Genomic DNA, 24667 nt, shown 5'->3' with positions numbered 1-24667 from the left:
GGTTGAGATCCCTAACTCAAGATTTCCATTTTCTTCTGCTCCTCCACACATGTGCTCCTTTAGGGTGTTCTCACTCTCTAATCCAGTGGTGGGCAACCTGCCGCCCGTGGGCCACACGCGGCCCATCAGGATAATCCACTGGCAGGCCGCAAGACAGTTTGTTTACATTGACTGTCTGCAGGCACGGCCACCCACAGCTCCCAGAACCCGCACCCTCTCCTGCATTGGAAGGCTGAGATTTTTTTGATGGTCTCAAAGCTTTGGGAGAACCAAGGATTTAAACTTCTGAAATTGATCCAAGATCAGGAAGACTTTTCCTAAATCTGTCTTGAAAACAGCTTGTGGGTGAGTGGTCCCTGTAAAGGAGTCTGGAACCTCTTCTCTTGACGGATGATAATATTAGAATATGGTGTCTTGACGAGCATGGCAGACTGTTCCCCTTGCTGAGGAAGGATTTATTTATCTGCAGACAAAAATACTGCATTACTTATTACAAAACCACAAGCCAATGTAAAGTTAAGGCATTTAATATTACATATTATCTACTTCTTTGTCCAGAGACACATGTCACCTTACCACTGGAACAGTACGTCATAGTAAACAAACTCTTACTTTTATCAGAAGATCATTCTGGCAGCGATAGATTTGAATCTTCAAGCTACAAACATCTCTGAGCCTATTCACAGAGGTGTGGTAACAATAGTGGCTCAAGTCAGAACCAAAGAAATTCATTTGTTCCCTTATCTAGTTGTCAAAGACAAGATACAGTACTGAATTGGAACAGGCAACAAACAGCGGCATCAGGGTGCTGTTATCTTTCAGATTTATGCTAAATCATGACAAGGGCAGCCTCACACCCACTTATTCGCTGATGTGCCTGGGAATATTCATACAGACTACCATAGGGAAAATAGTTATCAAAACTATAAAGGTATGGCACTCTAGATCCAAAGCTCAAAGAGATCATAAGAGCCTGCTCAGACCCCTGGGATGATTATTTTTTCCATTGACATCCCCTGACCCAGGTTTCACACAAGGAACCTTCACAAGTTCATACTAAAAAACTGGGGTTCAACACAGAAAAGTATGGAAAGGAAACTCTCATCTGTGAGGATGGAACTGTGTTATGAAGTCAGAGATACCTACTTTGAAATCAGTGGGAGTTAGGCATATCTAATCCGTGTAGGCATTTTCAAAAATCCCAATAGGCTCCTAAATACTAGGCCAAACACCCCCTTTTCCGTATGCTGGATATGTCCTTAGGTAGTGAGACTGCTGCACCTATTCCTTGCCGGGTCAGGCATTTGCCTCCTTTGCTTATGGAGGTCCAGAAACTCCTGGCACAAAACTGAATTACACCAGAGTTTTGTAACCATTTCTATAAAGGAATATTAGGTATGGGAATGGATACAGACCAATGGGCTAAATGTAGTGAGAAACGTAAGGGAATTCAACAACAACACTGAAACAGTGAAACAACAGCACAGTCCCTTCTCCTGCCTCTGGAGGTGCCCAAAACCTTTAGCTCCTTCACCCGAGGCCTCTAATCCCACTGGTGGGACACATAAAGCTGAGCTGCACTAGCCTGGTGAGGTGTACTGCTCTCTGGTGGCTGCTCAGTCTGAGCCTTCAACCTGGTGGGGCGCTGCTTTTTGACTGCTTGGTCATCACCTGCCCTCGGGACACTAGCAAATCTGAGTCCAAATTGCTCACAACTTGTCCTTTCCCCCAGACTCATGCACACCCACACCAAGGGGGAAACAATCCTTCTTCCTTCCACCGAAGTCCCTCCCCCACACACACACATACTACAGCCAAGATGGTACCCATCCCCCAGTTCCTCCCAGCTGGCATGGACTCCTCTGACCTTCAAGTATCAGAGGGGTAGCCGTGTTAGTCTGAATCTGTAAAAAGCAACAGAGGGTCTTGTGGCACCTTTAAGACTAACAGAAGTATTGGGAGCATAAGCTTTCGTGGGTAAGAACCTCACTTGCATCTGAAGAAGTGAGGTTCTTACCCACGAAAGCTTATGCTCCCAATACTTCTGTTAGTCTTAAAGGTGCCACAGGACCCTCTGTTGCTTTTTCCTCTGACCTTTTGTTCCTATAGGCCATTGATCCTCCAGGACTTGGCTGCTCGCACTTAGGTGCCATCTGCTGATTTATTCCAATACCTTTGAAAATCTGGCCCTAAATTCTTCAGTTAACTGACAAAGTCACCAATAAGGGTCCTCTAATCAGCCTAGCTGTAGGAAGGATTTTATAATCTATACTGCTAAAGAGAATACATTTATCACGAAGTCTGGTAGAAAAAACATAGGTTGTAAAATGATGGTGTTTTTGATTCTTCCTGTTTGGTTAGTTAAGCTTAAGTTTTGTTTCAGACATTGCTGCTTTTCCAGACAGTGTCAACATTTTAGAGGGTGTGTGTGGAGATATCCGAACTCCAGATAAACTCATTGACAGAGTTAATGACAGTGGTGATGGCAGACACATGTGGCTTGCACCAATTCTTCCTGGTTTGGTATGGATACTTTTCTGTTTTCATCTCTTCCTTACATTTGAATGCTCTGTATGTGTCATGTGTGCAAAGATATAGATATACAAACGTGTGTGTGTGTATGTGTATACTTTTTAAAGTGAGGTTCATGCCAGTGTAAAGTGCTGGACTGACACCTTTCAAAGCGAAATCCTCTGTCTCTTGAAGTGCTACAGCATGGACAACAGCAATGCAGGTTTCCCCACACTGTGACCCCCCTGTGCCTGCACTCTGACATGGAGGCATCACTTCTAGCAACAGGGTATGTAGATCCTTAGCCTTTCAGCTGAGACTACCAACAAGGGAGGCAGATGTGTGTGTCTTGTGCAGTGGACACCTGTCCACTGAGAGGTGGGCTCAGAACACCAACTCATTTCATGTAAACCAATGCTCTGTATTGAAAATAGTGAACTAGAAAGGACAGGCGCAGTGTTCCATGTCCCAAGGTTCTGAGTAATCCATCCCCTTCTAGTAGCATCATTTTAAATTTGTGTGTGGTTTCTAATAGGGAAAAGAAGGGAAAAGGGAAAAGAAGATAAACCAGACTAGTTCTGGCCTACATTTAACTTTTGGGGATGAACCATTTTGCACACCTGTATCGTGGTCATTTACATTTCTCCACTTAACCTTTCAGAATTAGGGAGGTTAGAAGTTTCCAAAGAAGGTCTAACATGAGATCTGATGTTGGCTATTGTGTTGGGAAATCCTGACTTAGGGCTTGACTACATTGTGGGTGACCACCTGTCCCGAATTGGGCAGGACAGTCCTGAAATGCAAAGTTCAAGTCCTGGTCCCGAACTGAATGACTACAGGACAGCCTTTGTCCTGAATTCCCTGCAGTGCTGCTCCACGCCTGCCCCAGGCTCAGGGATGGCACTAGTCTCTTTCCAGTAAGGGGGGCTGAGGTGGGCCTTTATCCCGCCTCACCGCGAGGCCCTGCCCCTGCTCCTCCTCTTTCCCCTGAGGCCCCGCCCCCTGGCAAGGCTGGAAGCCAGAGCAGGGCCATGGTAAGAGCTGTCCAGGGAGCCCGGGCCACTGTGGGGAGCCCCGGACCCTCCACCTGCCCTAGGTGGGGTGCTGAGGTGCCAAAAAGCAGCCCCCAGACCATGTCTCCACACCCTGGGGCATGCTGCCCAAGGCAGGTGGAGGGTCTGGGGCTCCCCACAGTGGCCTGGGCTCCCTGAGTGGCTCTTACCATGGCCTGGCTCTGGCTTCCAGCCTGGCCAGGGGGGCGGGACCTCAGGGGAAGAGGAGGGGAAGGGAGTGGGGCCACACAGACTGGTGGGGATCCTGCGTGTAGGGTTGCCAACTGTCTAATCACACAAAGCTAAACACCTGTGCCCTGACCCTGCCCTGATGCTCCACTCCTGCCCCGCCCCTTCTCCAGGGCCCCACTCTGCTCACTCCATCCCTCTCTCCCTCCATTGCTTGCTCTCCCCCACCCTCACTCACTTTCACTGGGGTGGGATGGGGGGTTGGGTTTGGGAGGGGGTGTGGGCTCTGGGCTGGGGCCGAGGGGTTCAGAGTGTGGGAGGGGGTTCTGCGCTGAGCCTGCGGCAGAGGGTTGGGATACAGGAGGTGGTGTGGGCTCTGGGAGGTGTGCGTACCAGCAGGGCTTACACAGACCAATTACTGTGTAACCTCTTTAGAAATCACAGCCCCATTGTGCAGATTGCTACTCCATTGTGGACAAGCCCTCTGAATGTTAAAAGTTACAATTATAAATTTAGACTGTCAATTAATGAGAAATTTCAAAAACAAAAAAAGAAAACAGCTTGGGAAATTATACAAACAGCATTACGTGTTGCAGTGCAGTGGATATAAATGAGGTAATGTTTCCAGATACATAGAAACCCTTGGATATCTGCATTTCTTGGGGTAATGAAAAGCACGAGACTAACTGCAATACCGGACTCTTGTAAGTATGCAATACACCTGAAATGCCACAGCCATATGGATGTTATTCCTTACACAATTGCCTCTTCTCCCGGATGTGCTCTTTCTTCAGTAAATGCTGCGCAGTGGAAACCTTTTCCTGACTTCTTTGGCCCCAGACTTTGCCTTCATGGCTGTGCCAAAGAATCTTGATTTCTTTGTAGCAGTGTAGTTGGTTGTGCTGGAGTACCACAAGGTGGATGTATTTATTCCCTCTGGTGCATGCATCTCTTTTGCTTTGGGACTGGAGTCTTGTTTCACAAAGCTCTTGGAACCTCCAGTTTGCTATTGGTGAGAGTATTATCTGTACCATACACCTCTGAAGAGGACATTCCTCATAGCAATAGTTACAGCCCAGTCATAGTGAGGTACAGTCCAAATGGCCAATTCTCTGTAAACTGTAGTCTATATGGGAAATGTGATGTGGGCAGTGATTTTATCCACATTGTCAATCTCAAGTCATCTCTGTTTCCATCTCTTACAGGCCTCTATCCTGTTTATATTTCCCCAACTCTCTTTTGCATCATGGTTATGACTCACCAGGTGTTCATTCACCTGAATATATCTAATGGTACTCATCTAATCTAAAACCAGCATCCATTGCAGGCCATCTGTCTTTTTCAGAGAATTTGCAAAGTTGTTACTTGAAGTTCTGTATGTACTTGAAACCAGATTTGTCCCTCACTCATGTCTGATCTTGAAGAACGAAATTATGGTCACTTATGATGCTTTCTTGACCTGCCATTCAGAGCTGATGCTCATTTGGGCAATCTTGCAATCTCTGATCACCTAAAACTCCTCAGTACCTCTTCTGAGTAGGTTGCACTGCTTGCTAATCTCCCACAAGTGGGAATACACAGAGGCCACTCAAAGAAGGGGAGGATACTTACCAGTAACTGTTGTTCTTCCAGAGTGTTGCCTCTGCATATTCCCAGTCCCTGCCAACCTTCCCCACTTCTTCAGAGTTCCAGGCAAAGAATTCTGAAATTAGGAAACAAATTGAGAGTGGTTTGGGCCATGCTTCCTTTTGTACCTTCAGAATCCAGAAGAAGGGGCAAATGGCCCTATGGGACTGCTCTCTAGTCCACAGCCCAACCCCAGGATGCATCAGTCCCACAAGTGTGAATATGCAAAGGCCATACTCTCCAAGAACGACAGTTACCAGTAAGTAACCGTGTAAAATGTTTCCAGCATTCAGTGGAAGGTCACACTCCCAAACTTATTTTGCCTGTGCAGTCTCTACTTCTGGGATGAGGAAAGATCAGAGCAATTAACCTAGTGATGCTCTTGCACAGATTGAGGTGCCATAGTGTGCAGATCTTCCATTCTGGCTCTGAATCCTTGGGTCATCTGTTTTATCTGGAGTTTCAGAAGGCTTTGATTCCCCAGTTGGAGCCTTTTAAGAGAAAAGAGAGGCTATTTTAACATCCGCTCTTGCAAAGAAGAGAGCCCTAAGCTGGAAGTAAGGAGATCAGGAGAGTTGAATTGATCACTTTCTAGGCACAGAGGAGACTCTGGTTCTGACCATATTTCTTTGCCATGTTTCCGTGCAGGGCTTTGTTCTCAACAGTCAGATTCAAGACACTTGGATCCACTGAAGCATCAGGCCTGGTGTTCAAGTGATTCTTTAGTTCCACACTAGGTCTCGTACCCTCCAAGCCAATACTAAAGTTAGAAACTGTTATGAGGGTTGAGGAAGGATTTAATTCTGGGACTTGGAGCAAAATCTTTACAGATCCATCAGGATCTGCACAGAGAGGGTCCTCTGATCCATTGTCTGGGTGGAAGGTGCCTCAAATGAGGTTTAGGTCAGATCCATATGAATCTTTGAGATGGATGCCCATGCTTCAGTTAACACTCAACAAACCAATACCTTCTTTTGTTCTCAGAGAGGATGAGTGTCCAATGTCAGATACCTCTGAGTCACCTGGCCCTGGTTCTCTTATCATTCCCCCAGAGCAGAGTTCTGTATTTTCCCTTGCATTTCCCCAACTGTATGGGGAACTACTGTTCCATCTCATGTTACTCATGGTCAGTGTTCAGCTTACATGCCAGTATGGCCTTAATTTCACATTTAGGGCTGTTAGAGTACCTGGGACTCTACATTCATGAATGAATTCTCATTACCTTTTCCTCTTACTCTCCAGATGACAACAAAGCTTTGGAGATTCTTGTGGCTGCAGTTCCAAGGAAGTCGTATAAATTATTCAGTGTTTTCCAATCCAAGGAAGGTGTCCTTACCTATTCTTAAAGGCCTTAAGGATTTTGCCTTGGATGTCTGCAAGTATCGAGCTTCTTTGCCTTCTAATTTCAAGAAGTCTGATAGGACATACCAGGACCTGCAACAGGATTTAAATATTTTTCTTTCCCCCGCCCCATTCTGAGGACTGTGCAGATGTTTGCCTCTGCAGATAGACCTCTATAGTTCCCCTCCCTCCATCTCCCCGTGCAATAAAGAGTCTAGAAGTTTGTGTATTTTATTGGGAAAAGTGTATTCACTTGCTTGGCTCCTTGAGTGACATTTGCCTCTAAGTTCAAGGTGTTTGCATCACTAAAGTCCCACTTAAACCCTCTAAACTACAATGAATCAAATTGATTTGAATATAAATTGTCTAATGTTCCTCTTCCCTCTAATCTCTGTCTGCTTGCCTGCCAGCCCATAAATTGTGAGCTCTTCAGAGGAGGGACTATCCTTCCGTGTTTGGAATGTGTCTAGCACAAGTGGGCACTACCATAAATAAATGAATGATAAGTACAACTAAGCCCTTCAGAATCATCTGGCTCTTTGTGGAGATGTCCAAGGGGAAAACAATAACTGTTGAGAGACTGTGAAAATGGATTGAGCTCTCTTATGTTATTGAGCGTACTACCAATACCAGACAGACCAGTAGTGGCTCAGTAGGGACTAAGCCCCACCATATTAAATCATACCCTCTTTAGATTTTGGGGATTTTCAAATATCCATCCTTTCTCCTCTTTCTTTCCCAGTGCAGCTCCATGGAGAGCAGTCCAGTGGGGCTGCTGACATTTAGCCCCTGCAGTGCAGCTGTCCGGGGAGGAAGAGGTTGATGGAAGTGGTTGCCTCTAGCTCTTAAGAGAACTCCTTCTTCCAGTGAAAGTATTGAACAGTGCAGGGACCAGCACATGTTCACAGGCTGCCTTTTCAATTCCCTTTGAGCATAGCCTCAGTACAGAGCTCCACACCTTCCTTAGATGCTGTGGCAGTGGGAAAGGGAAGCAGAGCTGTCCAGCGTCCTGCAAATTTAAAGAAGAGCAGAGGCAGCAAGTGTGTAGGAAGAGGGAAATGGATGGTTAGCAGCCCAGCGGTGAAGGGTTGGGCCTCTCACGCAGTGTAGGAGCCTAGCGGGGAGATTCAGGAGCTCAGTGAGGGATGGCCTTTGGCTTGTCAGGTCTGACAGTGGGAGCTAAGTGGCTGGAGCCACAGCTTCTTTTCAGGAGAGGGGAGGGAAGGAGCTAAGGTGGGGCCTTTTGCCTATGTCCTTGTTGGAAGGGATGGTAAGGAGCAGGAAAGGGGAAGGAGCAGCGTGACTGGAGCGCCACCATTTGCTTTGGGCACCAACTGCCACTGAGGGGGACTTGGAGAGAGAGGAGAGACAGGCTGGTTACCTCAATGACTTCCCTCTGTAACATTTCCATTATGGCAATATGTAAAGCTGGTACTTGGCATTTGAACCATGCTGGATGAAGCATTCCTCTTTCCATTGAGATGCCAGTCTGATTACTGATTTGAGAGAGTAGTGCTTCAGTCTCTGTTTAATTAAATCTCCTTAGCCCTCCCTCTGTAGCTGTCTACTGCTTGCTAACCTCCCTAATAACTGGGAGTTAGCAAAACCCATTTCATGATAGTAAAAGGAAAATAACTCATCAATAACTGGAGTTCCCCTAATATATATATATATATGTATCTGTGTACATCCACACAACTCTTTCCTCCTTCCCCTTCTCTTTGGAGGGTGGTTAGTGTCAGGAAGAGGAAGCAAGCTGAGCCTGTGGGGTGTGAAAAGGGCAGTCTCTGTAATGGAATCAGTTGGAATGCTGGACCAAATCTTTGGAATGCATGCACCTCCTAATGGCCAGGCTGCTTTGAACTGTTCCAGGGACCCACAAAAGCAAGTGTGCCCCTCTTTAACTGGAGGTCTGCAACACATTCAGCAAACTTCTCTTTTCTGTTAAATAATCTTCCTTTTTCTTTTACTCCTTGTATTTAATCAGACAGAGTAGTTCTGTCTTGGGGCATGATAGATATTTGTTTGGTTGGAATGATTCATTTCTCCATCTCTGATAGCTGTTTTATTATTAATATATATGAATAGCCAGCAAATTAATTATTTCACCTGAATGTAACTGTCACAAGGCAGAGTCTATGCTGCAGGGCGGGGGTGGGGGTGGGAGGGCTTGGTTGGAGTGCATTTTTGGCTTTTCTCAACTGCAGGACAGATCAGATATTGTACTAAACTGCACCAGACGTAGTCAGACCAAGAATCAAGGCAACACAAAGGTGTCTTAAAAGCCACTCTTGAGCCCCCTTGGGCTCAACCACCCCCCATGAACCTGGCCTATTGTCTTCAGTGGAGTACTCCCGATCTTTAATTGTGTAGCTGAGAGCAGAATCAGTCCCCTGAGTTCCCAGGTAAATTAGAAAGCTGAGCCAGTATATTAAATACCACCATTAATCTTCTCACAGGCAAAGGCAGTGTCAGATCTATATTTCAGGTGGATTCAGAAAATAAAAAACTCAGTGTCAGCATCTGGCAACCTGAAGTCACAGAAGCCAGATTTACAGTAGTATATACTTAATTGCTGCCTTAGAAAGCATATTAAAACCCCAAGAATGTTAGTAAAGACCCCTGAGGCATGACAACACCATCCCTTCTTAAAGATAATCAGAGAGTAACTACTGTTTTTTTTTTAAAAGAGATTGTCCTGGAAAAGTTAGCTCTCCCTGTGGAGAATGTATTCATGGAACCACACTCTCCCTGAAGCCCAAAGATAGAATCCTAGCAAGAAATAAGAGTAGAACAATATATTGAAAACATACAATATTATTATTTTCAACATTTAAAAATAGGCTTGCATACTCCTGAGGTCAGCGAACTGCTTCGGAACATCTGGCAAGGCTTATCCAGGCTCTATTGCTAAACTTACCTGAATTACAGTAGCGCTGAGGAGGTCCCAGTCATGGATCAGAACCCTGTGGTGCTAGGTGCTGTACACACAGAGACAGTCCATACCCCAAAGAGCTTACAGTCTGAGTATGAGACAAGAGACAACAGGCTGACGCAACCAACAGAGCGGGGAGCACAAGGAAGCAATGTGACGATCCTAGCCAGCCATGTTAAGTTTTTTGTAGGCCTCAGGGCAAAGGGGAATTTTAAGGAGGGATCTGAAAGAGGACTATGAGGTAGCTTTGCAAATGTTATGAGGAGCAGCTCCTGGGCATAAGGGGCAACACGGGAAACAGCACCAAGGTGCTTGTTGGAAAATGTAACAAGTGGGCAGTGGAGGAAGCATTGTTAGGAATGCAGAGGGGAGAGTCATTATCTCGATAGCGTATCAGAGATGATAGGTAAGAGGGGATAGGCCACAAGGGCCTTACAACCAAGACGAGTAGTTTTTGATGCAGTAGCAAGGGGGGAGCCAGTGGAGAGATGTGTGGAGAGGAGGGACATGGTTGGAGTGATGAGGCAGGAACATGATCTTTGCTGTAGCATTTTGGATGGATGTAAGTGGGGAAGGTTGCAGCAGTCGAGACATGAGATGATGAGGGCCTAGGTGAGCGTTTTAGCTGTGTGGATGGCAAGGCCGGGTCTTAGAGATATTGTGCAGGAAGAAGCAGCAAGATTTCGACTGGCCTGAATCAGTGAGCCTACAGCAAGATCTGAGTCGAAGAGAACACCATGGTTCCAGGCATGAGAGATAGGCAGGAAGGTGGTGCTGGCCACAGTAACTGAGAGAGGAGAGGGAGGGAATGGCTTTGGGCGAAGAAGGAAGAGGTCTGTTGTGGGTTAAGCTGATGGCTGGACATCCAGGAGGAGATGTCAGAGAGACAGGCTGAGATTTCAGTTTGAACAGAAGGAGAGAGGTCCACAGCGGAGAACTAGATCTATGAATCATTGGCATGGAGATGATAGCTGAACTCATTAAATGCTTAAATATCATTTTTCTGCTTACTAGCTCTGCTCCTTTAATACAAACCGTTGAGTCTTGTTCTTCATGTTTGTCCTGCTTTATGATTGCATTCCTTCATTGGTGTTTGTCATGTTTTACTGAAAATTAAATGAATTCTTTTCTCTGACAGGTGAATAGGGTTTATGTTATTTTTGACCTGCCCACTACCGTGTCAATGATCAAACTGTGGAATTATGCGAAAACTCCCCAAAGGGGAGTGAGAGAATTTGGTGTAAGTACTTATTCATAAGCAATTTTGATGAGTCAGCTTGCCCTAATTTCCTTTTTTATTTCATACTCATAATTTATCACAGTGTGATTCACACTTTTTGTGTGCAACTTCAACATAAATGTCTAAAGTTTTTAAAAACATGATTCATTAAAGTTAATAACATGCAGAATAACAGAATCAATTTCTGTAATAGGGTGTAGTCAGTTCTTCTATGCCTGCTCATATATTTTATTAGAAACTAATCTGCCATGAGACAGAGTGAGAAAGCACCAGAGGCAAACTGAGAGGGATGCAAACTGTTTGATACAGAGACCCAGCTGAACTAGTGACCAGCTCTCCTGGAACAAATGGTGCAACTCCTATTCAGCTGACAGAGAGGACTGTATTGAAAGCAATGACATTTCATTCAGACACTTTTTCCAGAAGAGTTTTCAGTTTTCATGAATAATAATATAAACTGTTCTGTTGCTTGAACAAAACTGATTCTTGATTATTTTATGTTTCCAGCTTCTTGTAGATGACTTGCTTGTGTACAATGGAATTCTAGACATGGTGAGCCACATAGTGCATGGCATCCTGCCCACCTGTGACCCTGTGGTCCCATATCATACCATTCTCTTTACAGATGATGAGAGGATTTGCCAGCGAGAGAAGAATACAGTTATTAGGTAGGTGCTGGGCTTTGATTTTAATAAGGAATCCTGTTTACATAATTTTATTTCTAGTGGCTGATGTCAGCAACTTCTACATTACTGTAGAGAATTGCAGTGCTATGTACTGACTGGCATAGAAAGCAATTGTGCTGTATATTGTATTCAAAGGATCAGATACCAACCCAGTGATGCTAAATTTTAGAAAAGGAAATTTTAATAAAATGAGGAAGTTAGTGTCAAAAGTAAAAAAAAAATTAAAATCCTTACATTTGGCATCAATTCTACTAAGGAAACAATACTAGAGTCTCACAAAGTATGCATACCATAGAACAAAAAGGTAACCAGGAAGGTAAGCAGTAAACCAGAGATCTTTCAGAATATGGAAAACCAACCTTAGTGCAGAAAGCGGCGCGGGCCGAGGGACATGCTGGCTGCCCTTCCTGCAGCCCCCATTGGCCTGGAGCAGCGAACCGCGGCCAGTGGGAGCCGCAATCGGCTGAACCTCAGACGCAGCAGGTAAACAAACTGGCCCGGCCTGCCAGGGGCTTTCCCTGAACAAGCGGCGGCCCAAGTTTGAGAACCGCTGCCCTAACTCTCCTGCCCCCAGGATTTTCAGTTCAGGAGATCTCTTGGGTCTCTCTTTTCAGTTGGCCTTTTTTAAGCTTTCATTCCATTTTTTTCTCCAAGGAGAGGCACCCTACCCTCACAGTTTTGTGGTGGAGAGAATAAAACCTCACACTATTAGTACTTGGTGGATCTTAACCTTCATTTTCAGAAGTGTGTATAAACTTTTCTTTATTGTTACTTTTGGCATTGGCCTACTGTCTTCCCCACTGCACTGTTCAGCACTTTTTATAAACTTTGGGCCTGATTCTGATCTCATTGACCTGTTTAAATCCAGAGTGACTTCAGTGGAGTTATTTTAGATTTACACTGATGAAGCCTGAGGTAGAATCTGTCTCACTTTGTGTTATTTTGAGATATCCCTCCTTTGTCTCCAAGAATGGAAATCTAGTACAATAAGGTAGCTTTAGAGAAAAGGAAAAAGGCAATTCTTGTTTTCTGAAGCTATCATATCACTGGATTCCCACTCACCCACCCTTAGGGTTTGCTTTTTGTGGTGGTTGATATGTAAGCATAAAATGGGGTTCGTCCATTTTGTTAATTTGCCAAGGTGGCCATTAGATTTTAAAGCTAAAATCTAACAAACTAGATTTGCCAATTGGATAAGTGTTATAGCCAATATAGAATGGAACCTAATAGGATAACCCCTTTTTTTTAATCCAGGGAATATTAGCTTACTACTTCTCATTCTGGGTTCTTTACAGGTCAACTTTTAACTTGAATGGTATTTCTCAAATCAGGACACATTCTTATTCTGAACCAACCAACAATTTATTAATTCACCCAGAACCATGTTAGTATACAATCACACACTCACCACTCAAGTGTAGACAACAACCAGTGTTCTAGGTGTGTAGTACACACACACACACACACACACACACACACAATATACAGTCTTGCAATCGATTATCACAATCTGGAGTTGTCTCAACAGTTATACCAAGCAACAATGTAAATTATCAAGATTTTTTTATTACATTTACTTATGATACTCAATTTCAGTTCTTTAGTACCTAGCACTTTTATCACATTCCAAGGATGAATTTGTCTTTAAGGCACTTTTAAGAGTGTGGCTACTACAGTTTGAATGGATTGGTCCAACAGTGAAAAGTTTAGCATGTCAAAAGCAATTGCTTAAAGTTATTATTTTTTATCTCTCATAGGCAAATTTGCTTGGACATGCAAAGGAATTAAAATCTAAAATACGGTTACTTTAGGTCTTACTAGAAAGTGTAGACTAGGCAAGATAACCTACTGTTATTTATATTAAAGATTAGAAGGGGAAATACAGTCTTCGAAATGAAATCTCATCACTTCTTCATATCCACTTAACCTGGGACGGGGGAGAGTCCTTTCCACCCAGCTGGTCTGGGCATCAGTCACACTTAGGATTCTGCAGCTTCTTATTCGGTTCAGTCAACTCTCCATTTGCACATGGTGACTTCAATTTTATATACTCTAATTTCAAGGCTGGTTGGAGCGGCCACCCTCTGATTTCTATTGAACATGTGCCAAGTGAATGCTCCGATTTCAGCTCTCTCCGTTTTTCTGCTGCTTCCATAGGTATTCCATAGTGTAGGTGTACACAAATTTCTTCAATCCTTTTCTTATTGGAAGCCTTTGTATGTTCGATTCATTTCAAGGATTGTATTTCGTTATTAGCCCCTACTATCAATTGGGATCCACCCCTTTTAGCAATTTCTCTTAATATCCCAAAGTTATATCTTTCAACATTCCTTCTTCCTTGTGCCAGACAATTCCTATTACTTCTAGAGTGCACCAGTTATTTACAATGAAAATCAACAAAATCCCTTCTCATCTTCTAAATCTGGAGGACATACTCAATGCATTCTTTAGTTGTACATAAGCATTTCACATTATTTAAGACTGACAGTAGAACAAGAAGGATATATATAGATATATATTGAAGGAGATAGATCTGACTCACAAGGAAAACAAACTTGCAGCTTCTAATTTGGGGTGAAAGATTATCCAGGGCATATTTGATTTACAAGGAAAGCAATATATAATTTATAATTTGGGGTGAAAACATGTGGCTTTGATTTTCTTGGGGTAGTTTGCCCAATTTGACCTTCAGTTTTACAGCCAGTCATCTCTAGTTTGCTTAACTTGCTGCTTCCCCATTCATCTCTTGATCCATTCACAATGTGCAATGGGCCACTTTGCATAGGATAGGAAGGTGTCACTCTTGCATGTAAATTGGAGTTCTTTTTAGATAGGTTGGGAGGGAGAAAGAGGTTTTATCCATATGCAGATCATGAGAGAGTCTTGCCTAGGTGATTAACAGTACTCCCATTTAGCCATTTTAATTTCTGTTCTTTGGGAGAAGAACTTCCAACCTTGGCTGATCTGGGGGTTCTTTGACAAAGTGTCTCACATGATGTGAATCATTTTCTTCTTGTCTTTACTTCCTAGATGGATCCTGTTTTAGGATAAATAGCGGTGGATAGCTTTTCTAATTTTTTTTTAAGGCCAGAAGTAATCAGTAGTTATTAATCAATTGACATTTTTTGTGTATTTAATAATATTTAAATTTGATTAGATTTTGAAGCTTTTGATTCCTGCTCATAAAGGAACAGACAGTCTGTCTGCAGTCTACACACAAATGTTGCATTGGTTTAACTAAAATAAACTTTTAAATAAACCACTCCCATATGGACACACTTAAACTGGAAAGAAAGAGGACATTTTCAACAGTGAGGGTAATTTGGTAACACTGGAACAACTTACCACAGGTTTGATTCTCTATTGCGTACAGTCTTTAAATCAAGAATTGATGTGTCTCTAGAAGATATTTTTTAGTTCAACCAGAAGTTATGGTCTTGATGCAGGAATCACTGGGTAAAATTATCTGGCCTGTATGATGCAGGAGGCCAGACTAGGTGATCATAATGGTCCCTTCTGGCCTTGAAATCTATAATGTATGAAATTGGTTTATAACTCTTTTATATCAATTTAGCTTAATTCAGTAAATTACCAAATTAAGCTAAATAAATTTAGGATGGTTGCAAACTGATTTAAGAGTGTCTACATGGGTACATGGCACTGGTTTAATGAAGTTGATTTAAAAACAGATTTTGGTTCAGATGGTCAGATTTTGCATCTAGAGAAGGTCGGAATAGGCTGCAAAGTGGATGTGGTAGTAGCAGTTGGAATGTGCATTTGAGAGCACCTCTCCCAACAAATACAATTGTGAGGAATAACTTTAGGTTCTTAGGTTTATAGCTGTGGGCTATATGAGGGTGAAGCTTCACCCTTCCAGACTGTGACTCACAGAAGGCAGTGGTGTCAGTGGTGCAGCCTCACAGTGGTTTAGGTAACACATTGCAGTGTGCTTCCCTGTAGCTGCAGTCAGGGCCGGCTCCAGGCACCAGCTTACCAAGCAGGTGCTTGGGGCGGCCACTTCGGAGAGGGGCGGCACGTCCAGCTGTTTGGCGGCAATTCGGCGGACGGTCCCTCACTCCTGCTCAGAGCGAAGGACCTCCCGCCGAATTGCCGCTGCAGATCATGATCGCGGCTTTTTTTGTTTTGTTTTGTTTTTGTTTGTTTGTTTGGCTGCTTGGGGCGGCCAAAACCCTGGAGCCGGCCCTGGCTGCAGTGGTGTCTATGGACTATTGATTCTCCCTGCTATTGGTCTGCTTTTCATCTTTGCAGCAATCATGTAGAGGATCAGGATGTACGAATGATGAACGAAAATCAAATTGTTACAAACTCCAAAAAGAAGCAGATTGCTGCTGACCCAGGTGAGTTTCATTTCTTTACGAGAACCTTTTGCCCACTTTCCGCAGACACAGAATGAATAACAGGCACGCTTTTTGGCAGATATACAATCACCAAGAGTATAGAAAGCGGGGAAGCTCCAGTAAATATACCTCCCTTCCCTGCCACCACCACACCACCCTATGAGGGCAAACCTTCTAGTTCAAGCTCCTCCTGCCCCAGCATGACAGCAGGACCCCTTCATCTAGGCCAGTGTTTTTTAAACTTTTTTTCTGGGGACCCAGTTGAAGAAAATTGTTGATGCCCATGATCCAATGGAGCTGGGGATGAGGGGGTTGGGGTGTGGGAGGGGCTCAGGGCTGGAGCAGAGGGTTGAGGTGTGGTGGTGAGGACTGCGGGGTGGGGCTGGGAATGAGGGGTTCAGGATGTGGGAGGGGGCTATGGGATGAGGCAGGGGGTTGGGGTGTGGGAAGGGGTCAGGGCTCTGGGCTGGGGGTGCAGTCTCTGGGCTGGGACCAGGGATTGGGGGTTCCAGGTTTGGGGGGGCTCAGGGCTGGGGTAGGGGGTTGGGGCACGGGGTTGGGTGTGGACTTACCTCCGGCGGCTCCCGGTAAGCAGCACAGCGAGGGTGCAGAGGCAGGCTTCCCGCCTGTCCTGGCAACACTGATTGCGCTGCGCCTGAAGCAGCCAGCAGCAGGTCCGACTCCTACGCGAAGGCGCTCAAGTGGCTCCGCATGGCTCTCACCCACAGGCACGGCCCCCACCCAGCAGAGATGGTGCTTGGGGCGAGAGGCAGCGTGTGGAGCACCATGGCCCCCTTTCCTAGAAGCCGGACCCGCTGCTGGCCGCTTCCGGGGCACAGCGCGGTGTCGGAGCAGGTAGGCACTAGCCTGCCTTAGTTGGGCAGCACCGCCAATGGGACTTTTAACATCCCGGTTGGCGGTGCTGACCAGAGCGACCCAGTGCCTTCCATTCCGTGATTTGGTACTGGGTCGCGACCTGAACTTTGAAAAACGCTGATCTAGGCCACACCTCTGCCACAGGGCAGTAGGACCTCTCATCCAGACCTGGTTTAATGTAACTAAACCCTAGAACTCTCACAGCTCTAAAGACAGCTCTGCTCACAGCTTTAAAGCTTGAGGAATAATAGATGAGAAAACTTATCTCACAGTTCTCCTCCTTTCTCAATTCACATAAAGTAGCCCCTCTCTCTCCTCACTTCCCCCCTCTCCATCTTCTTCCCAGATATAAAAAGTGAGCCCTTGCTTACCTCTCTATACCCCTCCTGGCCTGCTTCCAACATACTTGCTAAATGGAAACAACACAGCACTATGAATACAGATGGTACCTGCTCATAGCAGACTAGGCAGTTTGTTTTCCCACTAGTTAGCAGGTTGAGTTAAAGACTGTGGAGGAGCCTATTCTGTAATTCGATCTGCTAACTAATGTGAAAACTACAAATTGCCTTGTCTTCACTAGGATTTTACCTTAATTTGTTACCTTGGGTTAGCTAACTATGTGGGAGCCCTGAGGGAAGGCAAGCAATTGGCCAGCATAGCCCTTAAGAATCCCTCAGAGAGGAAGCAGCAAACTTGCTGAAGGGCTTCCTTGTCCACCCCTCCAAAGTCCTGCAGGTGAGTCAGAATTTCCACATGATCAATGGTATCAAGAGCTGCTTGTAGAGTCATCTTACACTAGTCTGCTACTAGAGATCATCCCTCGTCAAGGTCAGCACAGTCTTTGTTCTGTAACTCAATCTGAAAATGGACTGATATGGATCAAAGAAATCTGTTGAATGCAAGTGTAGCTCACGCTGACTCATCACCACCTTCTTGATAATGGAGCCCAAGAAAGGGACCTGGTTCAAGATGAGATGAAAATTGGTGAGGTTGTCCATGTCCAAAGTTGGTTCCCAAGCAAGAATGTAACTGCTCTTGTTTAAACATGGCGGACAATTTTCTTACCTCAAGGAAGGCATTACAGTAATGATACTCCTCAGTACTTGCCTCAGTCTGTCTCCACTGGGTTTTTAATCAGCTTTGAAAGACATAAATTCATCTCGGAGGTGGTTGGTTGTGCTCCCCAAGTAAACCACGCAGTCAAGACAGTGTTTTTATTTCCATCCACTGTTCTCATGGAAGCTGTCGATCAGCCTGAATCTGATCAATCTTCTCTAAATAATAATCATAATTAATCGGCAGTTCTTTGTAGACTTTACTGAGAAATACTTGGACTGTGTTACCATACTGAATATGAGGATTCACGGGACTTGATCCCAGGTCTATGCTGACAGGAGAAGCTGCAGAGTTTTAAGTGTAGACCTGCCCTCAGAGTGTCACAGCTAAATACAACATGGAACAGATTGTTTAGCATAAGTATTTAAAACACATTTCAAGGGACCATTCAAGATTAAGTGGCCCATTAACACCCCTGTATTCATGAGGAGGAAGGGTGGGGAAGCAGCTGGGGGAGGGTTAGTGGGTTATAGATTGTTGTAATAAACCATAAATCCAGTGCCTCTGACTGGAGGGGTGAAGAAGAGCTTTGTGTAAGCTTGAAGGCTTGTCTCTCTCACCAAGAGAAGTTGGCCCAATAAAATATATTACCTCACCCACCTTGTCTCTAATATATTAATGGCCCCTGTGGCAGAGCTCCAACCTTGTCTCCGTGGGTCCCACGCTTCCAGGCAGTTTATGCTAGCCTCAGAGCCTCACTGCGACCCACCATGTAGCCCTTCTCTCTCTAGGGGCAGGGTTACAGTCTACTGAGCCCGTTTCATTATAAGCCAGCAAGGAGATTGGTGAGAGAACTCCCACGGTCTCTGTTGTCCCTACAGGCTTATTCAAGAACAGTTTAGCCTCCTGTTCTGACGGGCCTGACTTCCCCTCCCAGGAGGGTGTTTCTGTAGTGGCGAGTTGGGGGGAACCCGGGCCAGCCCTCTACTCCGGGTTCCAGCCCAGGGACCCTAGTGACAGCAGCTGTTGGCAGCAGACCTTTCACTGCCAGAGCTGCTACACTTCCCTGGGCCACTTCCCCACAGCTCCCCTGCTTCTCTCTCTCAGCACCTTCTTCACCCTTACCTTAGGGCTCCCTTCCCAGTGGCTTGAGGGTATCTTCATTACCCAGACCTTCAGCTGCTCTCCCTTTCCTCTGGCTCCCTTTTCCTTCCCCCGGCCTGACCAGAATGAGCTCTTTTACAGTATCAGAGGGGCATTAATTAGAGTCAGGTGTTCACATTAGCTTAACGGCCTCACCTGACTCTTTGCAGGCTAATTGGAGTCATGTGTCCACCCTAGCCTAGAGCAGCCCCCACTCTGTTCAGTCAGGGAACAGAAAACTGCTTATCCAGTGGCCAGTATATCTGCCTTCTACTACTCTGCTGTACCCAACTGGCCTGGGTCTATCACACCCCATATATGTTCTGCCCCATATATAGTTGCAGGTACTATATTTGAGTCAAGGCAGCCCCCTAACAGGGCACTTCAGATGCCTCAAAATCTACTGCCTAGCCTCCCGCTTCTTTTAGTGGCCCTGGATGTGGGTTGAAATTCAGGCTCATGTTGACTCATGTGACTTATGCATTTGCACCAAGGTGCTGCACACCAAACCTCTTGGCACCCTCATGCCTCTGGAGACTCTGCCCCAGCCATGGACAGCCAGTGCCATGAGTCCATCGTAGAACTCCCCAAATCAGATGACCACGCAGTAGTACTAACAGTTGTAGATCAATTGACCAGGATGGCACACTTCCTCTCCTGTGCCCACATACCGTCAGCTCAGATGACGGCTCAGCTCTTAGTAACAAATATCCTCTGCCTCCCTGGGCTCTCCTGCCTCTGACGCGAAACCCTCAGGCTACTAAACATCCACGCTTATGCCTCCTCAGCATACCACCTGCAGACAGATGGCTTGATGGAGAGGATGAATTAAGTACTTGCGCAATATTTACAGTCCTTTCTTAATTACAGCCAAGACACCCTCGTACTATATGCTGAATTTGCATACAACACCGACCGTGCCTCCACAGGGAAAAGCTCTTTTTTTGTGTGCTAACGATGGATTCACCCATTTCCTCCTGCACTACCAGTAGCCTCCCTGAACCCACCACCTACTGACTTGGTTCAATGAATCCACCGCATAAAAGAAAAACGAAGGGGACACTTTGAGGATGCTAAGAAGGACTACACAGGATACATAGACAGCCAGAGACAGGAGGAGCCAGTCTTTTCAGTACACAAGGTCTGCTTATCTGCTAAGAATCTCACCATGAACAGGCCATCTCGCAAGCTAGACCACCGGTATCTTGGAAACTACCAGATTTGTCAGAAAATCAGCTCTGTCACTTTCAAACTCCGCTTACCTAGTCCCTCAAATTGCACCTGATCTTCCTTGTTTCTCTCTTGAAACCATACACTGAAAGCCTGTTCCCTGACCGAACACATCCACTGCCCTCACCGGTTCAAGGTCCAGGCCATACTGGACTCTGGATTGAAGTGGGGTCAGTTGTGGTACCTCATAGGCTGGGAAGGTTGTGGTCCCAGAGAGTGCTCCTAGGAGCCTGCCGGTAACGTTCACATCCCTAGACTTGTACAAGAGTTTCACAAATATCACCTTGACAATCTGGTCCTACAATACCCCAGAGGCACCCCTGAAGGAGGTGGGGCGTGATATGAAGGTTCATGGGACTTGACCCCAGCACTTCCATGCTGCCACGGCAGAGCCATCATGAATGCACCATACATTCTGGGAGACCAGCCACTGCTGGAAGTGCTGACCATGGTAGAGATGACTGGCAGCCCCTACTATGACCTCTGATTGACCCAGACATACTATTTAAGCTGGAGGGAGTATCAGGAAGTTGTCTGTGGAACAAGGCAGATCCCTGACTTGCTGTTGAAACAGATCCAGCATTATTCTTACCTCCTTGCCCTGCCCCCTGTTTTCTGGCTATTGACTCCGGCTTGATCCTTGGCTACGATTCTTGGCTATTGACCCTGGCTCAACCCTAGGCTCCAGTCCCTGGCTATTGACCTTGGTGTGACCCATGGCTCTGGACTCCGGCTACTGACTCTAGCTTGACTTCTCAGGCCCAACCACTTACGCCTTCAACCATTGAACCTGACCTCCCACACCCTGGTTCCCGACTCTGAGGAGTCCAGGTTTCTCATATTGCCCACAACTCAGACCCTAAGAGAAAGAAATTTTGCCTCAACCACACCTACAATATAGGAATTAAAAATGTCCATATCATGCAATCAATTGGATTCAGAGCTAGTTTTCCAGCACCTGCACCCAAACCTTTTCCCATTGTTTCCTCTGTTATGTGTTACCTAAATTCTGTGTTGACCTGCAAGATCAGTGCTGAAGAAGAAGGAATCCAGGTGTCACCGTGTCCTGTACAGAACAGTTACACTTTGACTTCTTGTCGCATCTCTTGTGCCAGCACTGGGTGGTCATGATAGCACCCTGTGTCTGGGTCAGAGATGGTCTAGGTCTCATTCTTCACTATCAACTCCCCAACTGAGGAGTGAGGATCACCTGCTGCTGCTTCTTAGCTGCTCCCATGCAGGACTTGCCTTTAGTTAGCTGGTTAGACTGCTGTCCATCCTTGGTCTCTTCTCATTCGGGTCATCTCCTACTTTTCAAAGATGAAATGTATATTGCTAGCACTGAGATTGAATGATGCTCTTCTTCCTTACCATATTGCCATGTTCTTCCACTTTCCTTCCTCTTCTTCCACATCCATCCCATTTATCATGTCATCCTGCCATGTCTCTCATAGGTGGTGCCTCCCTATGTGACCTGTCCGATTCAGCTATAACTCATAGCAGATTTAGCTTCTATCTGAACCTAGGGTGACCAGACAGCAAGTGTGAAAAATCGGGACAGGGGTTGGGGGGTAGTAGGAGCCTATATAAGAAAAAGACCCCAAAATCGGGACTGTCCCTATAAAATCGGGACATCTGGTCACCCTATCTGAACCTCTCAACTATCTCCTCCAGAATAGAAACTTGTACTTGTGCATATGTAGCTCTTCTAGCTTTCATTCAGAAATAGAATGATGTACAACTTCCACATCAGATCATTCTGGTTCAGTCAGGAGCTATGCTAGATTCTAGCTTATTTTTCTTTTAGAGTTGCCCTCCTCTTTCACTGTGGAAAAGGTTTAATAGATTCAAAGTGTTTAATACCAGAAGGGATCATGAGATCATCTAGTCTGACCTCTTTGTATGTTACAGGCCATTAAATTTTACTGTTACCCCTGTAGGAGCCCAGTAACTTGTGTTTGGCTAAAGCATGTCTTTCAGAAAGGCATCCAGTCTGGATCTGAAGATCTCAAGGGATGGAGAATCCACCCATTCCCTTAGGAGTTTGATCCAATTGTTAATCATTCCTCACTCTTATAGTGGAGAGGGTTCTCTTTCTTTGGGGCTCAGTACCAAGGAGGAAAGGTATAGCTTTCTGTCTGGGGTGGAAAATGGAATTGATTCTTGTCTCCTGGTTTAACTTGTGACTTCACTGTTAATATGTATTATTGGTCTTAAAACAACACACTTTTCTGTCCCAACAGCTTTACGTCCAAAAACCTGCATACGTGATAAAGGAATGCTGAGGAGGAAAAGACACTGAGGGGTTATGAAGTGGATATCCCGAGCCCACCCAGCTGAGATGCCTACCATCTGGCACTTCTGAATGCAAATCAACCATGTGGCAGATGTTTGCCACTTGACACTCCCGAACCACCACCGAAAGGCCTGAAATCTTTACTGTCTAATGATGGGAAGTTTCATTTGATGGAGGAAGCGCTTTAGAAATGAAATTTTAAGTATACGCTGATAGTGTTTATTATGTCAGCACCTATACTATCTGTATTTTCATTCTCTGTTAACTGGCAAACCAGTAAACAATGTAAGTAAAGTCACTGTTAACTTCTACCTATCTCTACCTAAGTGGACCTGCTTTTGAGTAAGAACCTTAATGCTAACTGGAGTCCACTCCTGATGTGTACACATAGCTTTGGGGAAGCAGTATTGTAGAACTGAGAAAAGACTTTCAGAGTTGTATTTCAGTCCTAAACCCTCAAGTTTTAAACTGCTGGTCGGCCACAAAGCCCTTTGAGCCCCTAAATCATTTCTGTTCCGGTTCAGGCAATTTGTATATAATCCACTGGAAAATGTACATATTAGGAAAAACTGTACTTCAGGAGAAAAGCCCCTGTACTTCAGGAGTAGTGCTGTTAGAGGCAGGAAGTAACATTGCTTTTGATGCCCACGGAACAGGGCCGGCTCCAGGGTTTTTGCCGCCCAAAGTGGCGCAAAAAAAAAAAAAAAAAAAAAAAAAAAAGCCGCGATCGCGCTCTGCGGCAGCAATTCGGCGGGAGGTCCTTCGCTCCGAGCTGGAGTGAGGGACCGTCCGCCGAATTGCCACCGAATAGCTGGATGTGCCGCCCCTCTCCAGAGTGGCCGCCCCAAGCACCTGCTTGGGGCCGGCCCTGCCACGGAAGGTCCTTCTCCCCCATTCCTCCAATTGACAGAGGTATCAATGATGGCATGGGAATTGCCTTTTAAAAATTCAGGTCAGGAAGCAGGGTTTCCATCAGTTCGTGATCAATAAAGTTTTAGCAAATTGCTCGATTCTCATTTTTGTAATGAAAGGATTTGAAATAATGATAAATGTGCATTAATTTCACTATTGTGAAAATAGCAAAAAAATGTGCAGCTGGACCATTACCTCCTTACACATACTTCATAACCCTGCAGCCAGAACACTCCTCTCCTCTTCTCTTTTACACACACATGGTTATATACTGGATTGTGTACAAAGAGGCTGTAGCAACGCATGCCATATAGTGCACAAAACAGATCTATTGTCATCAACATACCACACCCATCCTGGCAAACCAAGTGCTTTCCCTCTGGTAGGTAACTTGTGTTCCATATATAAATGGATTATATTTCTGGATCTAAACCTGAAGAGTTCAGATATATTGTACTATAAGTTTGGTGTTATGCAACTAAAAATGTGATGAAAAAAATCATTGTGTTGCAGGATGCAGTTATGTAAGTGTCATTTTCACTTAAAACTTGTAGCTGATTATAACCTATACATCTCTTTTCCATAGAAAAGATTCTTCCTTTTCCCAGGCAGAGAGTTCCCAGTGTTCACCGTAGAGGTGAGACACTGAAATACCATAAGACACATTTCTTTTAGCCAGATGCTATTTTAAACATAAATCAGAGACTTACCACTGCAATTCCTGATACAGCAACCAAATTCATTGCTGCCAATTCTAGGTTACATCAGGACCATCTGAGAACCTGATAGCTTGTATATTTGCTTATAAAAATATATTTTATTCTTTGTCCTGGTCAATGTTGTTTGCTGAGTTGTAAAGCACAAATGAAATGAAATGTGCTCCCCCCGATTTCTGTGTATTGATATTGCAGCTATATATAACATTTTGTATTTAAGACAAAAATAACTTTTTACTTCCTCTAAATATAAAATAGATTTATATCTCTATTTCAATATCATTAAAATGCTATTATATGGAAATATTGACGTGCTGGCTATTATCATGAAAACGTCTTATTGTAGCAGCCAGGAGATAAAAGGTAAAGTCTCTTCAACAGAGCAGGGTTAAGATCCTGATTAGGAATACTGTAAATGGAAGTCTCCTCTTGGTTCCTAGAAGGCATTTGTCCACATCATAAAGCAGTTGTAAAATTTTCCTTTCTTGGCCCTTTCTGCT

At 44.9% G+C, this 24667-nt stretch overlaps 1 protein-coding gene across 1 annotated transcript in view; it reads left to right on the top strand.

Moving 5' to 3' along the window:
* The window catches only part of KATNIP (katanin interacting protein), a 201618-nt gene extending 179073 nt beyond the window's left edge, over nt 1-22545 (top strand). The window contains exons 23-27 of the mRNA XM_065412567.1: nt 2384-2523; nt 10793-10894; nt 11402-11562; nt 15850-15938; nt 22487-22545. Of these exons, the coding sequence (XP_065268639.1) occupies nt 2384-2523; nt 10793-10894; nt 11402-11562; nt 15850-15938; nt 22487-22545 (551 nt within the window). The remainder of the gene's footprint in view (nt 1-2383; nt 2524-10792; nt 10895-11401; nt 11563-15849; nt 15939-22486) is intronic.
* Nucleotides 22546-24667: the final 2122 nt, after the last annotated feature.

This window comes from Emys orbicularis, chromosome 10, assembly GCF_028017835.1.
Source record: "Emys orbicularis isolate rEmyOrb1 chromosome 10, rEmyOrb1.hap1, whole genome shotgun sequence".
In the NCBI taxonomy this organism is placed as follows: Eukaryota; Metazoa; Chordata; order Testudines; family Emydidae; genus Emys; species Emys orbicularis.
Note: the sequence above shows the minus strand (reverse complement) of the source record. Positions and strands in the feature narration are given on the sequence as shown.